We start from the raw sequence: 23,822 nt of genomic DNA on the forward strand, positions 1-23,822 counted from the left end.
TGAATGCAGTCACATTTTAATTGATCATTTAAGAAACATTATAAACCAGGATACTTACTTTCAGACCCAGTAATGCACCTGATTCTTTGGGCATGGTTGTTCTCTTATTAAGAATAACACGTCCAATTAATCGATCCCCTTCTTTAGAAGGCTGCCACGTTACAGGATGCTATTAAAACATGAACAAAGTTAAGAAGATAAACCAGCTATTCTCTTTCCTATACACACATAATTACTGGTTGTAGTATGATGCAATTTCCTCAGTTAAGGACACTCTGAGGGGATTCCTTATTCTCGTGGGCTCTATCCTTGGCTTATAACAATTTTCATTTACAGTTGTAATTTTTTCGAAACAGGCACTTATTATACTACATCATTCTAAAAAGTCAGAAACTAAGTACCTCTCCAAAATACAGCTCTGAAATGAAATGAAATGAAATATTAAAATGTATCTGCTGATATCAGTCAAATCGATTCTGTATTCTGAGTTGTCAGTAATGTTAAGCAAATAATATCTCATTTACATATAGCCATTACTTAACACTTGCTTTTACTACTTTAAAATTTGTTTGAAGTATTATTCAGTGCTAATTTATTTTTCTTCAAAACTGTACTGTCTTAAATGAAATCAGTATTTTCTTTCATAAGATATGTAATGAAGCAGAATAAGGTTACTGTCTATCACATATCAGCAAGGGATGATGAATGGCCTACATCTTCCCCGAGCTCCCAAATCTCCCTCTCCGGATGCTCACCGAGCTAATAGGTGATGTTTCCCGGCTATGCCATGTGGCGGGATCCAGCCAGTAATAATCCAAGTCACCTGCACAGTAGGGAGAGAGGAAAAGTGCAATGGCTTTGAAGTGGAGAAGGAACACCTTAGGTGCAACTTCCTCAATCTATGAAGTGTTAATAAGTTTCATGATCTCGGGTGTGTGCATCTCAGATAGTACACATCTGTGCTGCACAGGCTGTGACCTGCACCCCCAGAATGAGTGTGTGTCACAAACGCATATTGTCCTAGAGGAGGGTTATCTTTCCTCTCAGCCTAGAAACACATGAAAAGTACAGAAAGAACTAGGTAATCCCACGCATTGCCCCTCAAAGGACTACCCACGCCAAGACACAACCTGTCATGAGTGATACTGGCTAAAATTGTACTCACTGCACTGAGGTGAGTATTAGCATTCAGTGCCCCTTCTTCAACTCTTCGGAACTACATCATTTTTCAAAATTATTCTCTAGTCCCTGTAACTGGACCCACAGTTTTAGGACATTTTTGGAAAAGTGATGTAAAAGTTAAAGATCAAAAAAAAACCTTTTAGCAAAAGAGCACATACAACTGACAGAGTATTCACTTTTACTAAATCATAAAAAAGACTTTAAAAATTCTAACTGTTAAAACATGGATTTATGAACATTTACTTTCGATTTTTTTGGTTTAAACATATAGTGTGAAAGAAAGCATTTGAGGAAAAAAAAAAAAAAAAGAAGAAGAAAAATCAACACAAAGCAGCAGGTAAGTATCCGCACGGGAAGAAAGTCCAAAGTGGATAACCGTGTGAGAATTAATGACCTTTAACATTTTAAACATCAGGTTAAATCAACGAAAAAATTTCTCCTCATGGATGTTGAAAGAGAAACATACCAGGCGAGTGAGTAAAGCATGCCAGTTAAGAGTGAGATGTCCAGCTCACTGTTAAGAAAATGTTTGGATGCTGTCTGTGAAGGTCATAAATAAAGAATTTTATGTAGATGACAGACGTGACAGATATAATAAGCATGATAAAAGAAATATGACAGAAACAGAAAAAAAAAGTTTAAAATGTGGAGGCACAAAACTGCGTGCATTTCAGTTTTTCAGTAGCTGCCTCTTTTCCTTTCACATAATGTGTTAGGAAAGTGGGAGAGTGTTATATATACTATAATAAACAATGTTTTTCAAATATGGCATGTAAATAACTAGCAATATATTCTATGAAGCCATATTCTGTTAAAATTTACTCCACATGGAGTCTATATCCCTCCCAAAATCACCAAGTTTAAAAGCTGTACATGAATTTGTGACTATCTCAAATATTCTTCTGGACGGTCTTAGGGAATGGAATATAAGACCATATTTTTACTGTTTGTGAAACTTCATATTTTAAAGTTTAAATATATTTCACTAAAGCTTTTTCGTCTTTAATAGTATGACACCATTCCTCTTGAAAGAAAAACTATATACAACAAAAATAAAATTAAAATTACTACTAAGCAGTAACTTCAAATATTCAAAAGATTATCTCAATTCATAAAGCTTTCTCCCAAAAATTTCACATACCAAGTAATAAGGCTGATGACCTCTCAAATTCTTATTCACTCTGAAATACTGTGACAAATTAATAGACTTACTGAGATATGCTTGGGGCTTAAAGAAAAAAATAATTAGTCATTAAGTTGAAAGCTGCTTTGAGAAGTCTTTAAGGATACAGAAATGACAAAAATCCTCACTATTTTAAAGGCTTCAGGGAAACAGTTCATTGCATCCTTCAGAAATTGATTTAGATCTTAGAAACTAGAATGCTTGGGCCCTTCTCTGTCTCTCCCTCCAAATCCTTGTGTGGACTTAAACATTGTTTCACTCACCTTTTCCTGAGCAAATCTGGATATTTGTATCTGGTGAATGTCTGTTGTGCAAAAATGGCTCCTTAAATGCAGTCAAAAGCTAATGTTTCTGGTATAATTCAGTTATGACACTGAACACACTTTATTATGAAAAGACTGCTGTCGGGCAATGGTTTCCTATCAAGTATAAACTGTGTAGGGAAATGATGGTGAATAAAGAGTCTAATTTAATTGGCTTAACCTCAGATATGCAGATGACACCAGCCTTATGGCAGAAAGCGAAGAACTAAAGAGCCTCTTGATGAAAGTGAAAGAGGACAGTGAAAAAGTTGGCTTAAAACTCAACATTCAGAAAACTAAGATCACGGCATCTGGTCCCATCACTTCATGGCAAATACACTGGGAAACAATGGAAACAGTGAGAGTCTTTACTTTTTTAGGCTTCAAAATCACTGCAGTTGGTGACTGCAGCCAAGAAATTATTAGACGCTTGCTCCTTGGAAGAAAAGTTTTGACCAACATAGACAGCATATTAAAAAGCAGAGACGTTACCTTGCCGACAAAGGTCCATCTAGTCAAAGCTATTGTTTTTCCAGTAGTCATGTATGGATGTGAGAGTTGGACTATAAAGAAAGCTGAGTGCCGAAGAATTGCTGCTTTTGAACTGTGGTGTTGGAGAAGGTTCTTGAGAGTCCCCTGGACTGCAAGAAGATTCAACCAGCCCATCCTAAAGGAAATCAGTCCTGAATATTCATTGGAAGGACTGATGCTGAAGCTGAAACTCCAATACTTTGGCCACCTGATGCAAAGAACTGACTCATTCAAAAAGACCCTAATGCTGGGAAAGATTGAAGGTGGGAAGGAAAGGGGACAACAGAGGATGAGATGGTTGGATGGCACCACTGACTAGATGGACATGAATTTGAGTAAAGTCCAGGAGTTGCTGATGGACAGGGAGGCCAGGCATACTGTGGTCCATGGGGTCACAAAGAATTGGACCTGACTGAGCAACTAAACTGAACTGAGCTAGAACACATGCATGTATATGCATAGGTATGTATATGTTTTTCCAGGCCATTCAGGTGTGCAGCCAGCACATTACTGCTCATTTGGATGGAATAGATTTTGCAGCTTTGGAAACTCTGCTTTTCAATTCTGGCAAGTGACTAAAAATGAGTAACATAAATCTAAAAAACACATTAAGTACTGCAGTATACACTAATAGTTGCATATATTTTAGTACACGAATATACTTCCCTCGCATTCCAAAAGTTTTAACAGCTTTCTTAGCATGAATTTCATCATCACACATTAAAATACAACAGTTTTGCTTAAACATTTATAAAAAATATATCCTAAAATCTAAATATGCAGTTTTAAACTATATGTGCTTCATCTTTCCATGCATTATGAGGCTGTAAATGTATCATTGACTTTTAACTACTCTAACTTGTCTTTATAAGACATTTATCTATTATTAATAAAAGTGACACTCAACAAAACTCCCTCCTAAAATACTCAGACTAGAATTTCATTAATATAAAACATTTTTCTTAATTAAATCTCCTAATAGGTGATTAAAGATATTGACTGCCAGTGGCATATCTACAAAATGATAAATTCATGGCATTTGCTTATGGAATTGACACAAAAGCATCCTCGTTTTAATGTTCAATGTAACTGTAAAGGAGTAAATTTAGTATTATCATTAATTTTGATCCAGGAAATTGATGCTTCAGTCTACAGAAATGGCTGAAATTCATAAATATCCATGTTCAATGAAGTCTTATAATTTGATTAATTTTTGTGAAAATATTAAAAACAGTTTTATCCTATCCCTTGTTGAAAAAGGAGGTTAATTAAACTTCATAAGCAAGCACACAGCTCTCACTGCACACGAAAAAAGTCAGCTAGTGACTGCAAGGAGAACAAACCAGTCAATCCTAAAAGATATTGGCCCTGAATATTCACTGGAAGGACTTATGCTGATGCTGAAGCTGAAGCTCCAATATTTTGGCCACCCGATGTGAAGAACTGACTCATTAGAAAAGACCCTGATGCTGGGAAAGATTGAAGGCAGGTTGAGAAGAGGATGACAGAGGATGAGATGGTTGGTTGGCATCACCGACTTGTTGGACATGAGTTTGAGCAAGCCGGAAATTGGTGATGGACAGGGAAGCCTGGCCTGCTGCAGTCCATGGGGTTGCAGGGTTGGAACACGAACCGAGTGACTGAACTGAGTGACATATGGGCTTCCCTAGTGGCTCAGTTGGTAAAGAATCTGCCTGCAGTGCAGGAGACCTGGGTTCAATCCCTGGCTTGGGAAGATGCCCTGGAAGAGGGCATGACAACCCACTCCAATATTCTTGCCTGGAGAATCCCCGTGGACAGAGGAGCCTGGCGGGCTGCAGTCCACGAGATCACACAGAGTCGGACACGACTGAGTGACTAAGCATAGCACAGCACAGTGACATATGAGCTTTCTGAAAAGAGATCTTGCTTTTCCTAAACCCAGGTTATTATGGCTAGAGTGTGTAACAGTGCATAAACATACACGTCTATGATTCAAATGTTTGCATCTTGTGATAGCTAATTTCAAAGCACAAGAGATTTCAGTAAGACCAATCAAAAGCAATGAACAAAAACACTTTCTAAATAATATATATGCATGGTTGCATGTATATGAATATACTAAAACTGTAAGGAGAAAAACATACATAACTTCACACATTAAATATCTACTTAAAAACTCACATAACAAATTTACTTGATCAAGTTGAAGGTCTAACTAATGTTCAAGTAGTAAAGGATAGAGTATCAACATCAAACCTCTGAAGCATTAGAAAATGTGGACTTCTCCATCACCAGAAGACATAGTGTATTTTTAACATCATTATAATGATGATAATAAAAGATGGGACTAAATCAATTACAAGATAGACTCACAGTAAGTCTGAACAATACATATCCATAACTTTGCTACTTATTATCTCAAAATAAATGGATTGTTCTTCCTACATAGAACATATTGTACCATTCAAAACCATTACAAAAATCACGGACCAAAATCAGAAGAACAAGTCTTCCCAGAGGTTTCATATATTTCTTTAAATTTTTCCTCTTTTATGTTTACACTCTATGGCAGGGTATGTGTGGAGAACCAATGAAACTATTAATAAATGAATCCTAATGTACTTTATTATAGCACAGCACTAGACAAATTAAAATATGTCTTAATATGTTCATTTAAATTTAATTAATTTAAATAATTAATATTTATTTCTTTAATTAAAATATGTCTCATTTATTACATATCTATACACAGTGTATATGTAAAAGCCAACTCAGTTATAAGAATTATATTTTAATTTGAGACAAAGCAAGGTATTTTTAATACTACATACCATGATCAGCATGTAAATTAGTAAATATTGCTAAATTGCTATAGTTATGATATAATAGAGGCATATATCCATTTTATTGATTTTAATACATTACAAGGACACTCTTTTCATAAACAGGAAATAAGCTGTGAAGTCTAAGAATGGAAGAAAAAACTTAACTTCTGATTGATATAACAAAAATGCTTGAAATAGTTTCCTTATATTTTAGAAGGTTGTATGCCTTCCAAGGGCAAATGTGTTCACTCTCACTCTAAGTTATATACAATAATGGAGCTAACTGTACAATCACTCAATAAAAATGTGTTATACAACAGAATGCCAGAAAGCCTAACCTTGCCTCAGTTACTTTAACAATCCAGGAGAAGAAACAAATATTACTTAAAGAGACTTAGCATCTAGGCATTAAAATAAAATTGGAACATATCCTTATTAACTTTACTGATTAACCAAATAATCTGTGAAAAAAATAGAGAATTTCTACACAGATGCAAAATCAGCAAACTGTCATTCATGACTGGAACCCTGATAGTCTAAGCTCCTAGTAGAGTAAAAGTATCGGTCTACAAACACTTTCTGGTGACTTCATTCAAATCCCACCATGTCCACTGCACAATCTGATGGCAAATATTGTGTAATTAAGTAGCAAATTTATGTCCCTTGAATGCAAGGCCTGAGGCAGGGCTGGAGGCATCTCTAAACTGTTGGTATTTAGCAGAAATAACTTCAGTAATTCTAAGTAACTGAATTGTCTGGTGCTGACCCAAAACACACTCAGAAACTGTCGGTCTTCGGAAGAATTATATTCAGTCAGTTCAGTTCACTCCCTCAGTCGTGTCCAACTCTTTGCAACCCCTGTTCATTGACAGCAGGCCTCCCTGTCATTCACCATCATCCAAAGCTTACTCAAACTCATGTCCACTGAGTCGATGATGCCATCCAACCATCTCATCCTCTGTCGTCCCCTTCTCCTCCTGCCTTCAAACTTTCCCAGCATCAGGGTCTTTTCCAAGGAGTCAGTTCTTCACATCAGGTGGCCAAAGTATTGGAGTTTCAGCTTTAACATCAGTCCTTCCAATGAATATTCAGGATTGATTTCCTTTGGGATGGACTGGTTGGATCTTTCTTAGAGTCCAAGGCATCTCAAGAGTCTTCTCCAACACCACAGTTCAAAAGCATCAATTCTTCGGTGCTCAGCTTTTTTTTATAGTCTAATTCTCACATCCATACATGACTACTGGAAAAACCATAGCTTTGACTAGACAGACCCTTGTTGGCAAAGCAATGTCTCTGCTTTTTAATATGCTATATAGGTTGGTCATAGCTTTTCCTCCAAGAAGCAAGTGTCTTTTAATTTCATGACTGCAGTCACCATCGGCAGTGATTTTGGAGCCCAAGAAAATAAAGTCTGATGCTTTTTCCATTGTTTTCTCATCTATTTGCCAAGAAGTGATTGGCCTGGATGCCATGATCCTAGTTTTGGAATGCTGAGTTATAAGCAAGCTTTTTCACTCTCCTCTTTCACGTTCATCAAGAGGCTCTTTAGTTCCTCTTCACTTTCGGACATAAAGGTATCACTTGAGTATCTGAGGTTATTGATATTTCTCCCAATCTTGATTCCAGCTTCTGCTTCAACCAACCCAGCATTTTGTATGATGTACTCTGCAAGTCAGGGGTGGCGGCTGAGAGTGCCAGGTTGCGACAGCACAGGAGCAGCCAAGAGGAGTTACCCCACATCCGAGGCCAAAGACGGCGGCTGGGAGGAGCTACCTCACACCCGAGGCCAGGGACAGGAGCCGGGAGGAGCAACCCAATGTCCAAGGAGCGGTGGCTGTGCAGGCACAGGAGGACCTAGAGGAGCTATTCCACGTTCAAGGCCAGGAGGTGCAGCAGTGAGGAGATACCCCTCGTCCAAGGTAAGAGAAACCCAAGTAAGATGGTAGGTGTTGCAAGAGGGCAGATACACTGAAACCATAATCACAGAAAACTAATCAATCTAATCACACTTGTCTAACTCAATGAAACTAAGCCATGCCCGTGGGGCCACCTAAGACAGGCAGGTCATGGTGGAGAGGTCTGACAGAATGTGGTCCACTGGAGAAAGGAATGGCAAACCACTTCTGTATTCTTGCCTTGAGAACCCCATGAATGGTATGAAAAGGCAAAATGATAGGATACTGAAAGAGGAACTCCCCAGGTCAGTAGGTGCCCAGCACGCTACTGGAGATCAGTGGAGAAATAACTCCACAAAGAATGAAGGGATGGAGCCAAAGCAAAAACAATACCCAGTTGTGGATGTGACTGGTGATAGAAGAAAGGTCTGATGCTATAAAGAGCAATGTTGCATAGGAACCTGGAATGTCAGGTCCATGAATCAAGGCAAATTGGAAGCGGTCAAACAGATGGCAAGAGTGAACATCGACATTCTAGGAATCAGCAAACTAAAATGGACTGGAATGGGTGAATTTAACTCAGATGACCATTATATCTACTACTGCGGACAGGAATCCCTTAGAAGAAATGGCGTAGCTATCATGGTCAACAAAAGAGTCCGAAATTCAGTACTTGGATACAATCTCAAAAAAGACAGAATGATCTCTGTTCATTTGCAAGGCAAACCATTCAGTATCACAGTAATCCAAGTCTATGCCCCAACCAGTAACACTGAAGAAGCTGAAGTTGAGCGGTTCTATGGAGACCTACAAGACCTATTAGAACTACACTCAAAAAAGATGTCCTTCTCATTATACGGGACCGGAATGCAAAAGTAGGAAGTCAAGAAACACCTGGAGTAAAGGCAAATTTGGCCTTGGAATACGGAATGAAGCAGGGTAAAGACTAATAGAGTTTTGCCAAGAAAATGCACTGGTCGTAGCAAACACCCTCTTCCAACAACACAAGAGAAGACTCTACACATGGACATCACCAGATGCTCAACAACGAAATCAGATTAATTATATTTTTTGCAGCCAAGTGGAGAAGCTCTATACAGTCAGCAAAAACAAGACCAGGAGCTAACTGTGGCTCAGATCATGTACTCATTACTGCCAAATTCAGACTTACATTGAAGAAAGTAGGGAAAACCACTAGACCATTCAGGTATGACCTAAATCAAATCCCTTATGATTATACAGTGGAAGTGAGAAATAGATTTAAGGGCCTAGATCTGATAGACAGAGTGCCTGATGAACTATGGGCGGAGGTTCGTGACATTGTACAGAAGACAGGGATCAAGACCATCCTCATGGAAAAGAAATGGAAAAAAGCAAAATGGCTGTCTGGGGAGGCCTTACAAATAGCTGTGAAAAGACGAGAAGCGAAAAGCAAAGGAGAAAAGGAAAGATATAAGCATCTGAATGCCGAGTTCCAAAGAATAGCAAGAAGAGATAAGAAAGCCTTCTTCAGCGATCAATGCAAAGAAATAGAGGAAAACAACAGAATGGGAAAGACTAGAGATCTCCTCAAGAAAATTAGAGATACTAAGGGAACATTTCATGCAAAGATGGGCTTGATAAAGGACAGAAATGGTCTGGACTTAACAGAAGCAGAAGATATGAAGAAGAGGTGGCAAGAGTACACAGAAGAACGGTACAAAAAAGATCTTCATGACCCAGATAATCATGATGGTGTGATCACTCATCTAGAGGCAGACATCCTGGAATGTGAAGTCAAGTATGCCTTAGAAAGCATCACTACGAACAAAGCTAGTGGAGGTGATGGAATTCCAGTTGAGCTATTTCAAATCCTGAAAGATGATGCTGTGAAAGTGTTGCACTCAATATGTCAGCAAATTTGGAAAACTCAGCAGTGGCCACAGGACTGGAAAAGGTCAGTTTTCATTCCAATCCCAAAGAAAGGCAATGCCAAAGAATGCTCCAACTACTGCACAATTGCGCTCATCTCACACGCTGGTAAAGTAATGCTCAAAATTCTCCAAGCTAGGCTTCAGCAATACGTGAACCATGAACTTCCTGATGTTCAAGCTGGTTTTACAAAAGGCAAAGGAACCAGAGATCAAATTGCCAACATCCACTGGATCATGGAAAAAGCAAGAGAGTTTCAGAAAAACATCTATTTCTGCTTTATTGACTATGCCAAAGCCTTTGACTGTGTGGATCACAATAAACTGTGGAAAATTCTGAAAGAGATGAGACTACCAGACCACCTGACCTGCCTCTTGAGAAACCTGGATGCAGGTCAGGAAACAACAGTTAGAACTGGACATGGAACAACAGACTGGTTCCAAATAGGGAAAGGAATACATCAAGGTTGTATATTGTCACCCTGCTTATTTAACTTAGATGCAGAGTACATCATGAGAAACGCTGTGCTGGAAGAAGCACAAGCTGGAATCAAGATTGCCGGGAGAAATATCAATAACCTCAGATATGCAGATGATACCACCCTTATGGCAGAAAGTGAAGAGGAGCTAAAAAGCCTCTTGATGAAAGTGAGAGTGGAGAGTGAAAATGTTGGCTTGAAGCTCAACATTCAGAAAATGAAGATCATGGCATCTGGTCCCATCACTTCATGGGAAATAAATGGGGAAACAGTGGAAACAGTGTCAGACTTTATTTTTTGGGGCTCCAAAATCACTGCAGATAGTGACTGCAGCCATAAAATTAAAAGACGCTTACTCCTTGGAAGAAAAGTTATGACCAACCTAGATAGCATATTCAAAAGCAGAGACATTATTTTGCCAACAAGGGTCCATCTAGTCAAGGCTATGGTTTTTCCAGTGGTCATGAATGGATGTGAGAGCTGGACTGGGAAGAAAGCTGAGCGCTGAAGAATTGATGCTTTTGAACTGTGGTGTTGGAGAAGACTTTTGAGAGTCCCTTGGACTGCAAGGAGATCCAACCAGTTCATCCTGAAGGAGATCAGCCCTTGGATTTCTTTGAAAGGAATGATGCTAAAGCTGAAACTCCAGTACTTTGGCCACCTCATGCGAAGAGTTGACTCATTGGAAAAGACGCTGGTGCTGGGAGGGATTGGGGGCAGGAGGAGAAGAAGACGACAGAGGATGAGATGGCTGGATGGCATCACGGACTTGATGGACGTGAGTCTGAGTGAACTGCCGGAGTTAGTGATGGACAGGGAGGCCTGGCATGCTGCAATTCATGGGATCGCAAAGAGTCGGACACGACTGAGCGACTGAACTGAAATGACTCTGCATATACGCTAAAAAGCAGGGTGACAATATACAGCCTTGACGTACTCCTTTCCCAATTTGGAACCAGGCCATTGTTCCATGTCCAGTTCTAACTGTTCCTTCTTGAACTGAATACAGATTTCTCAGGAGGCAGGTAAGATGGTCTGGTATTCCCATCTCTTGAAGAATTTTCAACAGTTTGTTGTGTCTACACAGTCATTCAGAAAACTAAGATCATGGCATCCTACCCCATCAACTCATGGCAAACAGATGGGGAAACAATGGAAACAGCGTCATACTTTATTTTGGGGGGCTCCAAAATCACTGCAGATGGTGACTGCAGCCATGAAATTAAGATGCTTGTTCCCTGGAAGAAAAGCTGTGACTAACATAGACAGCATATTAAAAAGCAGAGACATTAATTGGCAAACAAACGTCTGTCTAGTCAAAGCTATGGTTTTTCCAGTAGTCAGGTACAGATGTAAGAGTTGGACTATAAAGAAAGCTGAGCCCCAAAGAACAGATGCTTTTGAACTATGATGCTGGAAAAGATTCTTGAGAGTCTTCAGACTGCAAGGAGATACAACCAGTCATTCCTAAAGGAAATCATTCCTGTTTATTCATTGGAAAGACTGATGCTGAAGCTGAAACTCCAAAACTTTGGCCAACGGATGCAATGAACTGACTTACTGGAAAAGACTCTTGGAAAGATGCTGGGAATGATTGAAGGAGGGAAGAGAAAGGGACAATAGATGATGAGATGGTTGGATGGCATCTCTGACTTGATGGACATGAGTTTGAGTAAGCTCCAGGAGTTTGTAATGGACAGGAAAGCCTAGCATTGGTGTGGTCCATGGGATTGCAAAGAGTCAGACACAACTGAGCGATTGAACTGAACTAAACACAGTCAAGGCTTTGGAGTCATCAATAAAGCAGAAGTAGATGTTTTTCTGGAACTCTTTTGCCTTTTCTATGATCCATTGGATGTTGGCAAATTGATCTTTGGTTCGGCTGCCTTTTCTAAATCCATCTTGAACATCTGGAAGTTATCGGTTCACATACGTTTGAAGCCTGGCTTGGCGAATTTTTAGCATTACTTTGCTAGTGTGAGGTGAGCGCAAATGTGCAGTAGTTTGAAAGTTCTTTGGCACTGTCCTTCTTTGGGACTGGAATGAAAAGTGATCATTTCCAGTCCTGTGGTCACTGCTGAGTTTTCCAAATTTGCTGGCATATTCAGTGAATCACTTTCATAGCATCATCTTTAGAATTTGACAAAGCTCAACTGGAATTCCATCACCTTGACTAGCTTTGTTCATAGTGATGCTTCCTAAGGCCCACGAGACTTTGCCTTCCGTGATGTCTGGCTCTAGGTGAATGATCACACCATTGTGGTTATCTGAGTCATGAAAGTCTTTTTTGTATAGTTCTTCTGTGTATTCTTGCCACCTCTTAATATTTTCTGCTTCTGTGGGTCCATACAATTTATGTCCTTTATTGTGCCCATCTTTACATGAAATGTTCCCTTGGTATCTCTAGTTTTCTTGAGGGGATCTCTAGTCTTCTTGAGGGGATCTCTAGTCTTCCCCATTCATTTGTTTTCCTCTATTTCTTTGCATTGATCACTGAGGAAGGCTTTCTTGCTATTCTTTGGAACTCTGCATTCACATCTTTTCTTTTCTCCTTTGTCTTTAGCTTCTCTTCTTTCTCAGCTACTTGTAAGGCCGACTCAGAAAACCATTTTGCTTTTTTCCATTTATTTTTCTTGGCGATGGTCTTAATCATTGCCTCCTGTACAAAGTCACGAACCTCCGTCCATAGTTCTTCAGGCACTGTGTCTATCAGATCTAATCCTTTGAATCGACTTGTCACTTTGACTGTAAAATCATAAGGGATTTGACTTAGGTTATACCTGAATGAAGAAGGCAATGGCAATCCACTCCAGTACTCTTGCCCAGAAAATCCCATAGATGGAGGAGCCTGGTAGGCTGCATGCAGTTCATGGGGTTGCAAAGAGTCAGACACGACTGAGTGACTTCCCTTTCACTTTTCACTTTCATGCATTGGAGAAGGAAATGGCAACCCACTCCTGTGTTCTTGCCTGGAGAATCCCAGGGATGGAGGAGCCTAGTGGGCTGCCATCTATGGGGTCTCACAGAGTCAGACACAACTGAAGTGACTTCGCAGCAGCAGCAGCATACCTGAATGGTTTAGTAGTTTTCCCTACTTTCTTCAATGTAAGTCTGAATTTTGCAATATTGAGATCATGATCTGAGCCACAGTCAGCTCCTGGTCTTGTTTTTGCTGACTGTATAGAGTATCTCCATCTTTGGCTGCAAAGAATATAATCAATCTGATTTCAGTATTGACCATCTGATGGTGTCCATGTGTAGAGTCGTCTTTTGTGTTGTTGGAAGAGGGTGTTTGCTATGACCAATGTGTTCTCTTGGCAAAACTCTGTTAGTCTTTGCCCTCCTTCATTTTGTTCTCCAAGGCCAAACTTGCCTGTTGTTCCAGAATCTCTTGACTTTCTACTTTTGCATTCCAGTCCGCTATAATGAAAAGGACATCTTTTTTGAGTGCTAGTTCCAGAAGGTCTTGTAGGTCTTCATAGAATCGTTCAACTTCAGCTTCTTCAGCATTACTGGTTGGTGCATAGACTTGGATTGCTGTGATATTCAATGGTTTGGCTTGGAAATCAACAGAGATCATTCTGTTGTTTTTGAGACTGCATCCAAGTACTGCATTTCGGGCTCTTCTATTGACTATGAGGGCTACTCCATTTCTTCTAAGGGATTCTTGCCCACAGTAGTAGATATAAGGATCATCTGAATTAAATTCACCCATTCTCATCCATTTTAGTTCACTGATTCCTAAAATGTTGATGTTCACTATTGCCATCTCTTTTTTGATGACTTCTAGTTCACCTTGATGCATGGACCTAACATTCCAGGTTCCTATGCAATATTGTTTTTTTACAGCATCAGACTTGACTTTCATCATCAGTCACACCACCAACTGAGCATTGTTTTTGCTTTGGCTGTGTCTATTTATTCTTTCTGGAGCTATTTCTGCAGTCTTCTCCAGTAGCATATTGTGCACTTCCCAACCTGGGGAGTTCATCTTTCAGTGTCCTATCTTTTTGCCTTTTCATACTGTTCATGGAGTTCTCAAAGCAAGAGTACTAAAGTGGCTTGCCATTCCCTTCTCCAGTGGACCACATTTTGTCAGAACTCTCCACCATGACCCATCTGTCCTCAGTGGCCCTATACAACATTTCTCATGGTTTCATTGAGTTAGACAAGGCTGTGGTCCATGTGATCAGATTGGTTAGTTTTCTGTGATTGTGATTTTCATTCTGTCCACCCTCTTATGGATAAGGATAAGAGGCTTACGGAAGCTTCCTGATGGGAGAGACTGACTTTGGGGGAAACTGGATCTTCTTCTGATGGGCGGGGACATATCAGTAAATCTCTAATCCAAGTTTCTGTTGATGGGCAGGGCTTTGTTCCCTCCCTGTTGTTTGTCCTGAGACCAAAATGGTGGAGGTAATGAAGGTAATTTAGGTCTGACCTAAATCAAATCCCTTAAGATTATAGAGTGGAAGTGACAAATAAATTCAAGGGATTAGATCTGGCAGATACACTGCCTGAAGAACAATGGACAGAGGTTCCTTACATTGTTTAGGAGGGAGTGATTAAGACCATCCCTATGAAAACGAAATGCAAAAGGCAAAATGGTTGTCTAAGGAGGCATTGGAGAAGACAATGACAACCCACTCCAGTACTCTTGCCTGGAGAATCCCATGGATGATGGAGTCTGGCGGGCTGCAGTCCATGGGGTCCCGAAGAGTCGGACACAACTGAGTGACTTCACTTTCACCTTTCACTTTCATGCATTGGAGAAGGGAATGGCAACCCACTTCAGTGTTCTTGCCTGGAGAATCCCAGGGATGGGGGAGCCTGGTGGGCTGCCATCTAAGGGGTTGCACAGAGTCGGACATGACTGAAGAGACTTAGCATCAGCAAGGAGACCTTACAAATAGCTGAGAAAAGAAGAGAAGCTAAAGGCAAAGTAGAAAAGGAAATATATTCCCGTTTGAATGCAGAGTTCCAAAGAATAGCAAGGAGAGATAAGAAAGCCTTCCTTAGTGATCAATGCAAAGAAATAGAGGAAAACAATAGAATGGGAAAGACTAGAGATCCCTTCAAGAAAACTAGAGATACCAAGGGAACATGTCACGCAAAGAAGGGCACAATAAAGGATAGAAATGTTATGGACCCAACAGAAGCAGAAAATATTAAGAGATGGCAAGAATACACAGAAGAACTATAAAAAAAGACTTTCATGACCCAGACAATCACGATGGTGTGATAACTCACCTAGAGCCAGACATCCTGGAATGTGAAGTCAAGTGGGCCCTAGGAAGCATCACTACAAACAAAACTAGTGGAGGTAATGGAATTCTAGTTGAGCTATTTCAAATCCTAAAAGATGATGCTGTGAAAGTGCTGCACTGAATATGCCAGGAAATTTGGTGAACTCAGCAGTGACCACAGGACTGGAAAAGGTCAGTTTTCATTCCAATCCCAAAGAAAAGCAATGCCAAAGAATGCTCAAACTACCTCATAATTGCACTCATCTCACATGCTAGCAACGTAATGCTCAAAATTCTCCAAGCCAGGCTTCAACAGTACATGAATGGAGAACTTCGAGATGTTCAAGCTGGATTTAGAAAAGGCAGAGGAACTAGAGATGAAATTGCCAACATCCATTGGATCACAGAAAAAGCAAGAGAGTTCCAGAAAAACATCTACTTCTGTCTTATTGACTATGCGAAAGCCTTTGACTGTGTGGATCGCAACAAACTGTGGAAAATTCTTAAAAAGATAGGACTACCAGGCCACCTGATGTGTCTCCAGAGAAATCTGTATAAAAGTCAAGAAGCAACAGTTAGAACTGGACATGGAACAATAGACTGGTTCCAAATCAGGAAGGAGTACATCAGTGCTGTATAATGTTACCCTGCTTATTTAACTTTTCTCCAGAGTACATCATAAGAAATGCCAGGCTGGATGAAGCACAAGCTAGAAACAAGATTGGTTGGAAAAATATCAAAAACTTTAGATATGAAGATCACACCACCCTTTGGCAGAAAGCAAAGAAGAACTAAAGAGCCTGTTGATAAAAGTAAGAGAAGAGAGGGAAAAAGTTGACTTAAAACTCAATATTCAGAAAGTGAATATCATGGCAACTGGTTCCATCACTTCGTGGCAAATAGATGGGGAAACAGCGTGAGACTTTATTTTTTGGGGTTCCAAAATCACTGCAGATGGTGACTGCAGCCATGAAATGAAAAGATGCTTATTTCTTAGAAGAAGATCTTTGCTTGGAAGAAACTATGACCAACATAGCCATTGTATTAAAAAAACAGAGACATTACTTTGCCAACAAAGTCTGTCTAGTCAAAGCTATGGTTTTTCCAGTAGTCATATATGGATGTGAGAGTTGGACTGTAAAGAAAGCTGAGTGCCAAAGAAATGATGCTTTTGAACTGTGGTGTTGGAGAAGACTCTTGAGAGTCCTTTGGACTGCAAGGAGGCCAAACCAGTTCATCCTAAAGGAAATCAGTCCTGAATATTCATTGGAATGACTGATGCTAAGGCTGAAACTACAATACTTTGTCTATCTGATGTGACAAACTGACTCATTGAAAAGACCCTGATGCTGGGGAAGACTGAAGGCGGGAGGAGAAGGGAACAACAGAGCCTGAAATGCTTGGATGGTATCACCAACTTGATGAGCATGAGTCTGAATAAGTTCTGGGAGTTGGTGATGGACAGGAAAACCTATTGTGTTGCAGTCCCTGGATTTGCAAGTAGTCGGAGATGACTGAGCAACTGAAATGAAATGAACTGAATGAAGGTAATGGCGACCTCCGTCAAAAGGTCCTTTGCAGGCACTGCTGCACTCAGTGCCCCAGACCCTCCAGCAAGCCACTGCTGACTCACGCCTCCACCAGAGACTCCTGGACACTCACAGGCAAGTCTGAGTCAGTCTCCTGTGGCGTCATTGCTCCTTTCTCCTAAGTCCTGATGGGCATAAGGTTTTGTTTGTGTCCTCCAAGAGTCTGTTTCTCCAGTCCTGCGGAAGTTCTGTAATAAAATCCCACTTGCCTGCAAAGTCAAGTTCCTGTCAAATTCTCAGTCCCTTTGCCAGATCCCCAGGTTGGGAAATCTGCTGTGGGTCCTGGAACTTTCTAAACAATGTGAAAATGTCTTTGGTTTAATTGTTCTGCAATTTGTGGGTCATCTGCTTGGCGGCTTTAGGGAGGGCTTACTGGTGACCTCCTCCAAAAGGGCTTATGCCACAGTCTGTGTGACCCAGCTAGCTGCACCCAGAGTCCCTACCCCTGTGGCAGTCCACTACTGACCTGTACTTCCACAGGAAACTCAAACACAGGCCTGGCTCAGTCTCTGTGGGGTCTCTGGGTCCTGGTATGCACAAGGTTTTGTTTGAGCCCTCCGAGTGTCTCTGGTGGCTATAGGGTTTGATTCTAAAGACGATTTTGCCCCTCGTACCATCTTGCTGGGGCTTCTCTGTTGCCCTTGGATGTGGGGTATCTTTTTTTTGTGGGATCCAACATTCTCCTGTCAATAGCTGTTCATCGACAATAGTGTATATGTTGACAATATCCATGGGAATTCTCTGGTGGTCCAGTGGTTAGGACTCTGTGTGTCTACTGCAGGGGACCAAGGTTTCCATCCCTGGTCAGAGAACTAAGATCCTGAAAGCCTCCATTCAGCCCCTGGGCTGTTCCAACAGTCGGGGATCCATCTCTCACTGGGGGCCACAGCTCCTCCCCAGGGTCCTGCCCTCAGCTGGCTGAAAGCAGAAATGCACCCGCCATTTGCCGTGAGACACCACCCACCAAGAAAATTACATTATCTCCAGCTTTTAGGGATTCGGTAAGTGTCTGTTTTCCAAATGCATCTTAGCAATTTCACTTTCAAAATCCCCATTTGTTGACAATGTGCTCTGTTTCTATCACAGAACCAACTATACCACCATCTCTCTGTCTTTGATGTATAAATTTGGCTGTTCAAGTAAATTCAGCAACTATCGGTTACTAAGTTAATGAGGTGTCAAAGATGCTTGCATTCAGAGATTATTTACATTAAATAGAACCTCCAAAGGTGAACTACCTCTAGGGAAAGATGAAATATTTGTATCACAGGGCCTGTGATGCTATCTCTGTGGTTTACAATCTCAAGCACAGGAAGGAAGGCTGGTAGCCAATCTGGGAAAGGAGAATTTGCAAACCTTTTTGGTGGAGGTGGTACTTTTCTGGTTATATGTGTCGTTTGGTGAGTCTGAGAGCTAATTTTGGGTATGTCAACCCAACCACCAGAGATTTCTACAAAGTAGTGATGTGTAACTGTGAATGAGCATTTCTGGCTGAGCGCTGAGTTCCCTCCACTTTTTGACACTAACTCTTATGACATCTCAGCACTGTCTCCAGGGTAGGATGAGACAATGAATATGAAATTCTGTAATAAATTGTAGAGCACCCCAAATATGCAAGTGGTCATTAGAGTGTAAAAATACACACTGAAAAGTATTTCCCATCGTAAGATTGATAAATATTTTTGTCAATTCAAACATTATGTAATTTTTTTTTTCTGATCTACAGTTTACTTTTTGAAATCATGACAAATCAAATAATCTCCCTGAATTTTAATTTCTCTGTTAGCAGTATCATCTTACCTAATAGTTAAAATTATGCTGTTTCTATAAAACATGCAAAAAAACAAGATGTGATATAAAAAAAGCATAGCACTCGAAGCTAGAGACTTGGGACTCTCACCCTAACTCTACCATATCAAGCGCACCAGCTTAATATCCCTTCATTCCTATAATCCTTGACTGAAAAGGAGGAAGATGCCACTTCCTCATGAAATTTCCACGAGGCTTAAATGAGATCTTCCAGTTTTGTACAGTGTAAAGCATTTTAGAAACAGGTTTTATTGTCTAATTATACAGTTGAGAACAGGAATATGAAGTCATGGTGTGAAGAGATCAGATTGATGCTGAAATCACAGCCACAGCTAAAATTCATGCAGTATCAGTAATCTTTCCAAAGGATGAGTTTAAATGGGCTTAGAAAAAGGTTGTCATTTTGTTTAGAAAAATTGTTAACTGGCCTGCTATAAAACAGACACCCAAGTGCTCAGAAAGAAGGACTATTTCTTTAACTCTGATTGCTAAAAGGTGAGAAAAGCAGCCACCAGGTACAGAAACTTGGACAGGAATCTTCCTGTTAATCTCTGCAAAGCTAGCAGGATCCAGGGGATGAGACAGTAGTTACTTTCTCTGGGAGGTCTTCCGTATACCAAGATGTATACTGACTAACCCAACCCCAAATATGTGAAGGAATTAATTTGACCAGATTGTTCAATATATTCTTAGTCTAATGATAAGCATTTTGTCATTTTTCTTTATATGATCACATTTTCATGTGGAAAAATGAAACACTTTTGGTGTATAAGCCACATAGTTGTGACTGAAATCTTCCATATCTTGAAACAAGGAGGTTATTTTATCCCTTTACATGTTTTTTTTTTTCTGATAATTCAAAGATATCTCTGAAATTACTTTTTGAAACCAGCCTGTATTATGGTCTTAAAATTATTTGGTACAGATACTAGTTATGGGATATACTTCAATATTTATATCCTGATATTTATAAGATTCCTAACTTTCTAGTATTCCTTTTTTTTTAGCTTACATTCCAAACAAAATAATCTAAATCATAACAAGATGGATGGTCTTAATGAAAACCATTGCAAATTTAAATCTGTAATAGGGTTCACTCAGAATCATGGGGTTGTGGCAAAGCACAGAAATTTTTTTTTTACTTTAAATGGGCTAAAAGACAGAGAGGAATACATGAAAAATTATTTCACATAGTAAATATGAGTCATTTTATTTTTCCTACCTTTAAAAGTTATATAAAAGTGTATTTTTGAGACTATGTAAAGTTTCAGGGTTCAGAACTACTCCTATGACTGTGACGTCTGTACCCTTTATTGCCACGTGGATCTGATGTCACAGATCTCCAAAGAAGTAAGTAAAGTACAATTTCTGAAAGTTCTAAACAACCACAGCAACAGAAAACACACAAACACACACACACGCACACACACACACACATCTCTGCTTTTAGAATAATACGTTTATATAGTCTTTAGGAAATCTACAGCAGACTGTATATATTCCCCATATTACATAACAATAAAAATGGGTCTAAAAACAAGTCTGAGGTGACTGATGACAGGAAAAGGCTGTCCATGTAGAATAGTTTAGAGAAGAATAAATTTCCGATGTAGACATGTTTTTGAGGCTTCATGACTGAGCCACTGCCTTCCCAGAATCTACACATACAAAGAACAGTGTTGTACCCTGAGGAGCAAATCCCCAAATTTACAATCACAGGGACTCTGCTCCCTTTCTCCCAGCACAAGGACCTTTCATAATCGGACTTGGGGATTCTTCCTATAGGAGGGAGGGTGTCCCTGCCACTTCCAACTGACCAGGCTTCCTCTGTGACACTGAGCACTCCATTCACGGGCAGACCGGCTGTCACGTGCAAAGTCTCGGAAAAGCCAGCCAGGAAACCCTGTGGAAGAAACCAGGGTTTATTTGTTTTCATGGTCTGGGGACTGGGTGTTACCCATAGGTTTCAGCAGCTGTAGTGCTGGGTGATGTCCTAGCAGAGATTCTGGATACAAACATCAAGGAAAACTCTAGTCTTTATCCAGATCTCACGCCCAGGCAACACTAGCAAAACAGTATGAACTTTCAATGATCCTGACTGTCAATCAATTTCCACCTGCCTTTACATCCCAAAGACACAGAAATGAAAAATAGGGAGATCAATGAAGATCAATACACTCTCCTGGTTTTAATAATATAAATAACAAGAATAATAGTCAAGTGACAAAGATGAATTTTAAGGTAATACAGATCAAAACAGAAGTTCTTATGAGAGACTGATACAGCTTACCACTTATAAATATACTGTGAAACTATAAAAGAGTAGAAAATAAATTCACCCTAGCAAACATTTTGCATTAAAAACATGTTTTAAAACCAGAATTCCCTCCTGTCAAGTAAGTTACCATAAATACTGTTTCTTTTTTTCTTTTCTTTTCTTGTTCATTTGTCATTGTTTTTTTTTTTTTTTTTTACTCTGGCTATGCAAGCAAATAATTTATAGATCTACTGAAGGAGATTGTTTTAAGTTAGAAATTCCTTGACTGGCGATGGGAAATCAATGGGCAAAGCAATCTGGAGAACACTTTACACCGCCACATTATTCTAGAGAAAACTGCTAAGTACCCATACTCATACACCTTCAAAATTATAGCCATCAGAAACCAGACTGCAAAACGCCCCAAGGTCACTGGCCTAGATTGCCACCACAGTGCCAAAACAGTCAAGCTGTTCACAGGCACAACCTCTCAACTGGGCTCCCACTCTGGGTGGTAGGAGGAGGCAGTGCAAGTATCAAAGCACCAAACAAACCAAAGGAGCGAGGCACCCTCAAACCACACGTGCACACAACACACACTGCTAGTCACACCGTCAGTTCAGGTGATCAGAGATTAACCTACTGGCAGAGGAAAGGAATCTTTCCCAGAAGCCTTGAGCATTTAAGCTTTGGATAAATGAGACCGGAGTTACAATTCCAATACAATCATTTCAAAATACATCCTTCTTAGATTAAACCTTCATATCAAAGGTTGTTACTTGAAAACATCAGGATGGCTTGCTGGCCTTCAAAGTGTTCAGCATGTTTTCTTGGATGCTCATGGGTGCTGTCTTGGGAAGGACGGGCTTCTGGTGGTTATTTAAACCCAGGACTCCACAGTCATCCAGCTGCACTGACCTACTCAGGCACAGCTCAGGGAGGATTCTGGAACACCCTATCCCTGGATATTTCTGACATGTTTAACTCAAAGCAGTAATGCAGAGCAAGGTCTTGGTGAGGGAGATGCAATGAATGCATTTAGCTGTTCTAAAATCTGGCTTGGCATGAACCCAGAGCACAGCCATGCACCTGGACTGCACGCCATCCCGTCTGCCCCACTGTTTTACTATGCTGCCCTTTAGCACCTTATATATTATACAGATTATCACACAGATCACACTGCTGCTGCTGCTGACTGTCTTCTCCAGGAAACCGTAGAGAGGAGCCATCTTTCTGGAGTCTGTGTCAGGACCACCAGTGAGCACTTGAGCAAACACTCTATTTTCATGTTATGGATGCCGTCCATTTTTAACAGTGATATTTTTCTCAAAGTGCATGTGTTAGGATGTTTATGGTTAAATCTACAACTAAATGCCTACCTTGATTCTCCCTTCCCAATCCCTTTTACACATTTTTCACTGATTCCATATGGCTGTATTTTTACATTTTAGTGAACATGTGAAGTCTCTTTGGTATAGAGGTAGACTGCATAGTGGGAATAAAATAAAATTGAATATACATAGAAAAATATTTATTATATTAACTATAAACCCTGCTTTTGTTAAAATATAGATTTTTCCATCTATCATTCTCAAAATGTCCTTGCTTCCATGAGAAATATCTAAGATGCAACTGATATACAGATATTAGCTTATCCTGAGCTTAAACCAAAGCATTCAGTAAACAGCAAATTACTGTACTTTACTTGGGAATCTTGCCAAAGAATGGAAAGCAAGCAAAAAAAAAAAAAAAAAAAAGATTCTCTTCGGACAACCAGTATCACAAATCTGAGCTCCTAGATTGTGCTTTTTTTTAAAAATCCAGCAGGCTTCACTCATAATTTTATGGTCACAACCATATGACAGTTTTCTCTGAAATTCAACCCCACAGGATCACTGAAGATGGACATTGTACACCAGCAAGGCGTTGCTAGAGACAAACACATTGAAAACAATGAGAATTCTAAGAGAACAGGAATGGGAAACTTAAAAAAAAAAAAAAAGCACAAAACCAAGTCAAACAAGTTGGCAAGGCTTTACCTGCCCTCAACACTTCAAAACTGTGAGTCGCTATGAGAAAACAACTGTACTACCAGGGAACAAAATAAACCAAATGTAAGACACTAGCCATTAGGCAACAATTAAAAAAATTACTTTATGACATATAAACTCTTATGAAAAGAAGATGAAACCCTCTTCCCCCCTTTCCTGATTTAAAACAAAAAAGACTAAGTTGCAATTCTGATGAGAAGTATCTGACTTAAAATTATAAAAAAGGAATATCATCAATAACAAGGTGGCTGGTAAATATTAAGCATATTGTTAAACTCAGCAATCCAGGGGTTGGAGGCTACATTTTCACAATTTCAAAATTATTACTCATCAATACTATGAACAACAGAAACATGTAGTAACTGCTTTTCAAATACTGCTTTAAATTTACCATGTATTAAAGAGTCATGCACTATAAATATTATTTTCTCTCTTTGAATGCTGTATTTTGACATTTTGCGAATGCAATTAAAAAACATGAGAAAAAGATGGTTAATTGCTTTTTGCATAATATCCTACACACAGAGTGGCTGAACTGTCTTCTAAAGATGCTTAACAAAAGTGATGTCTCTCAAGTAAGA

General features: G+C 39.7%; 1 protein-coding gene across 1 annotated transcript in view; it reads right to left on the bottom strand.

Annotated features, from left to right (window-relative positions):
- Positions 1-23,822, bottom strand: part of RIMS1 (regulating synaptic membrane exocytosis 1) — a 594,395-nt gene that overhangs the window by 182,815 nt on the left and 387,758 nt on the right. The window contains exons 7-8 of the mRNA XM_052651478.1: positions 756-823; positions 59-169 (exon numbers count right to left, since the gene is read on the bottom strand). Coding sequence (XP_052507438.1) covers positions 59-169; positions 756-823 — 179 coding nt within the window. The remainder of the gene's footprint in view (positions 1-58; positions 170-755; positions 824-23,822) is intronic.

Source organism: Budorcas taxicolor, chromosome 14 (assembly GCF_023091745.1).
Source record: "Budorcas taxicolor isolate Tak-1 chromosome 14, Takin1.1, whole genome shotgun sequence".
Lineage (NCBI taxonomy): Eukaryota > Metazoa > Chordata > Mammalia > Artiodactyla > Bovidae > Budorcas > Budorcas taxicolor.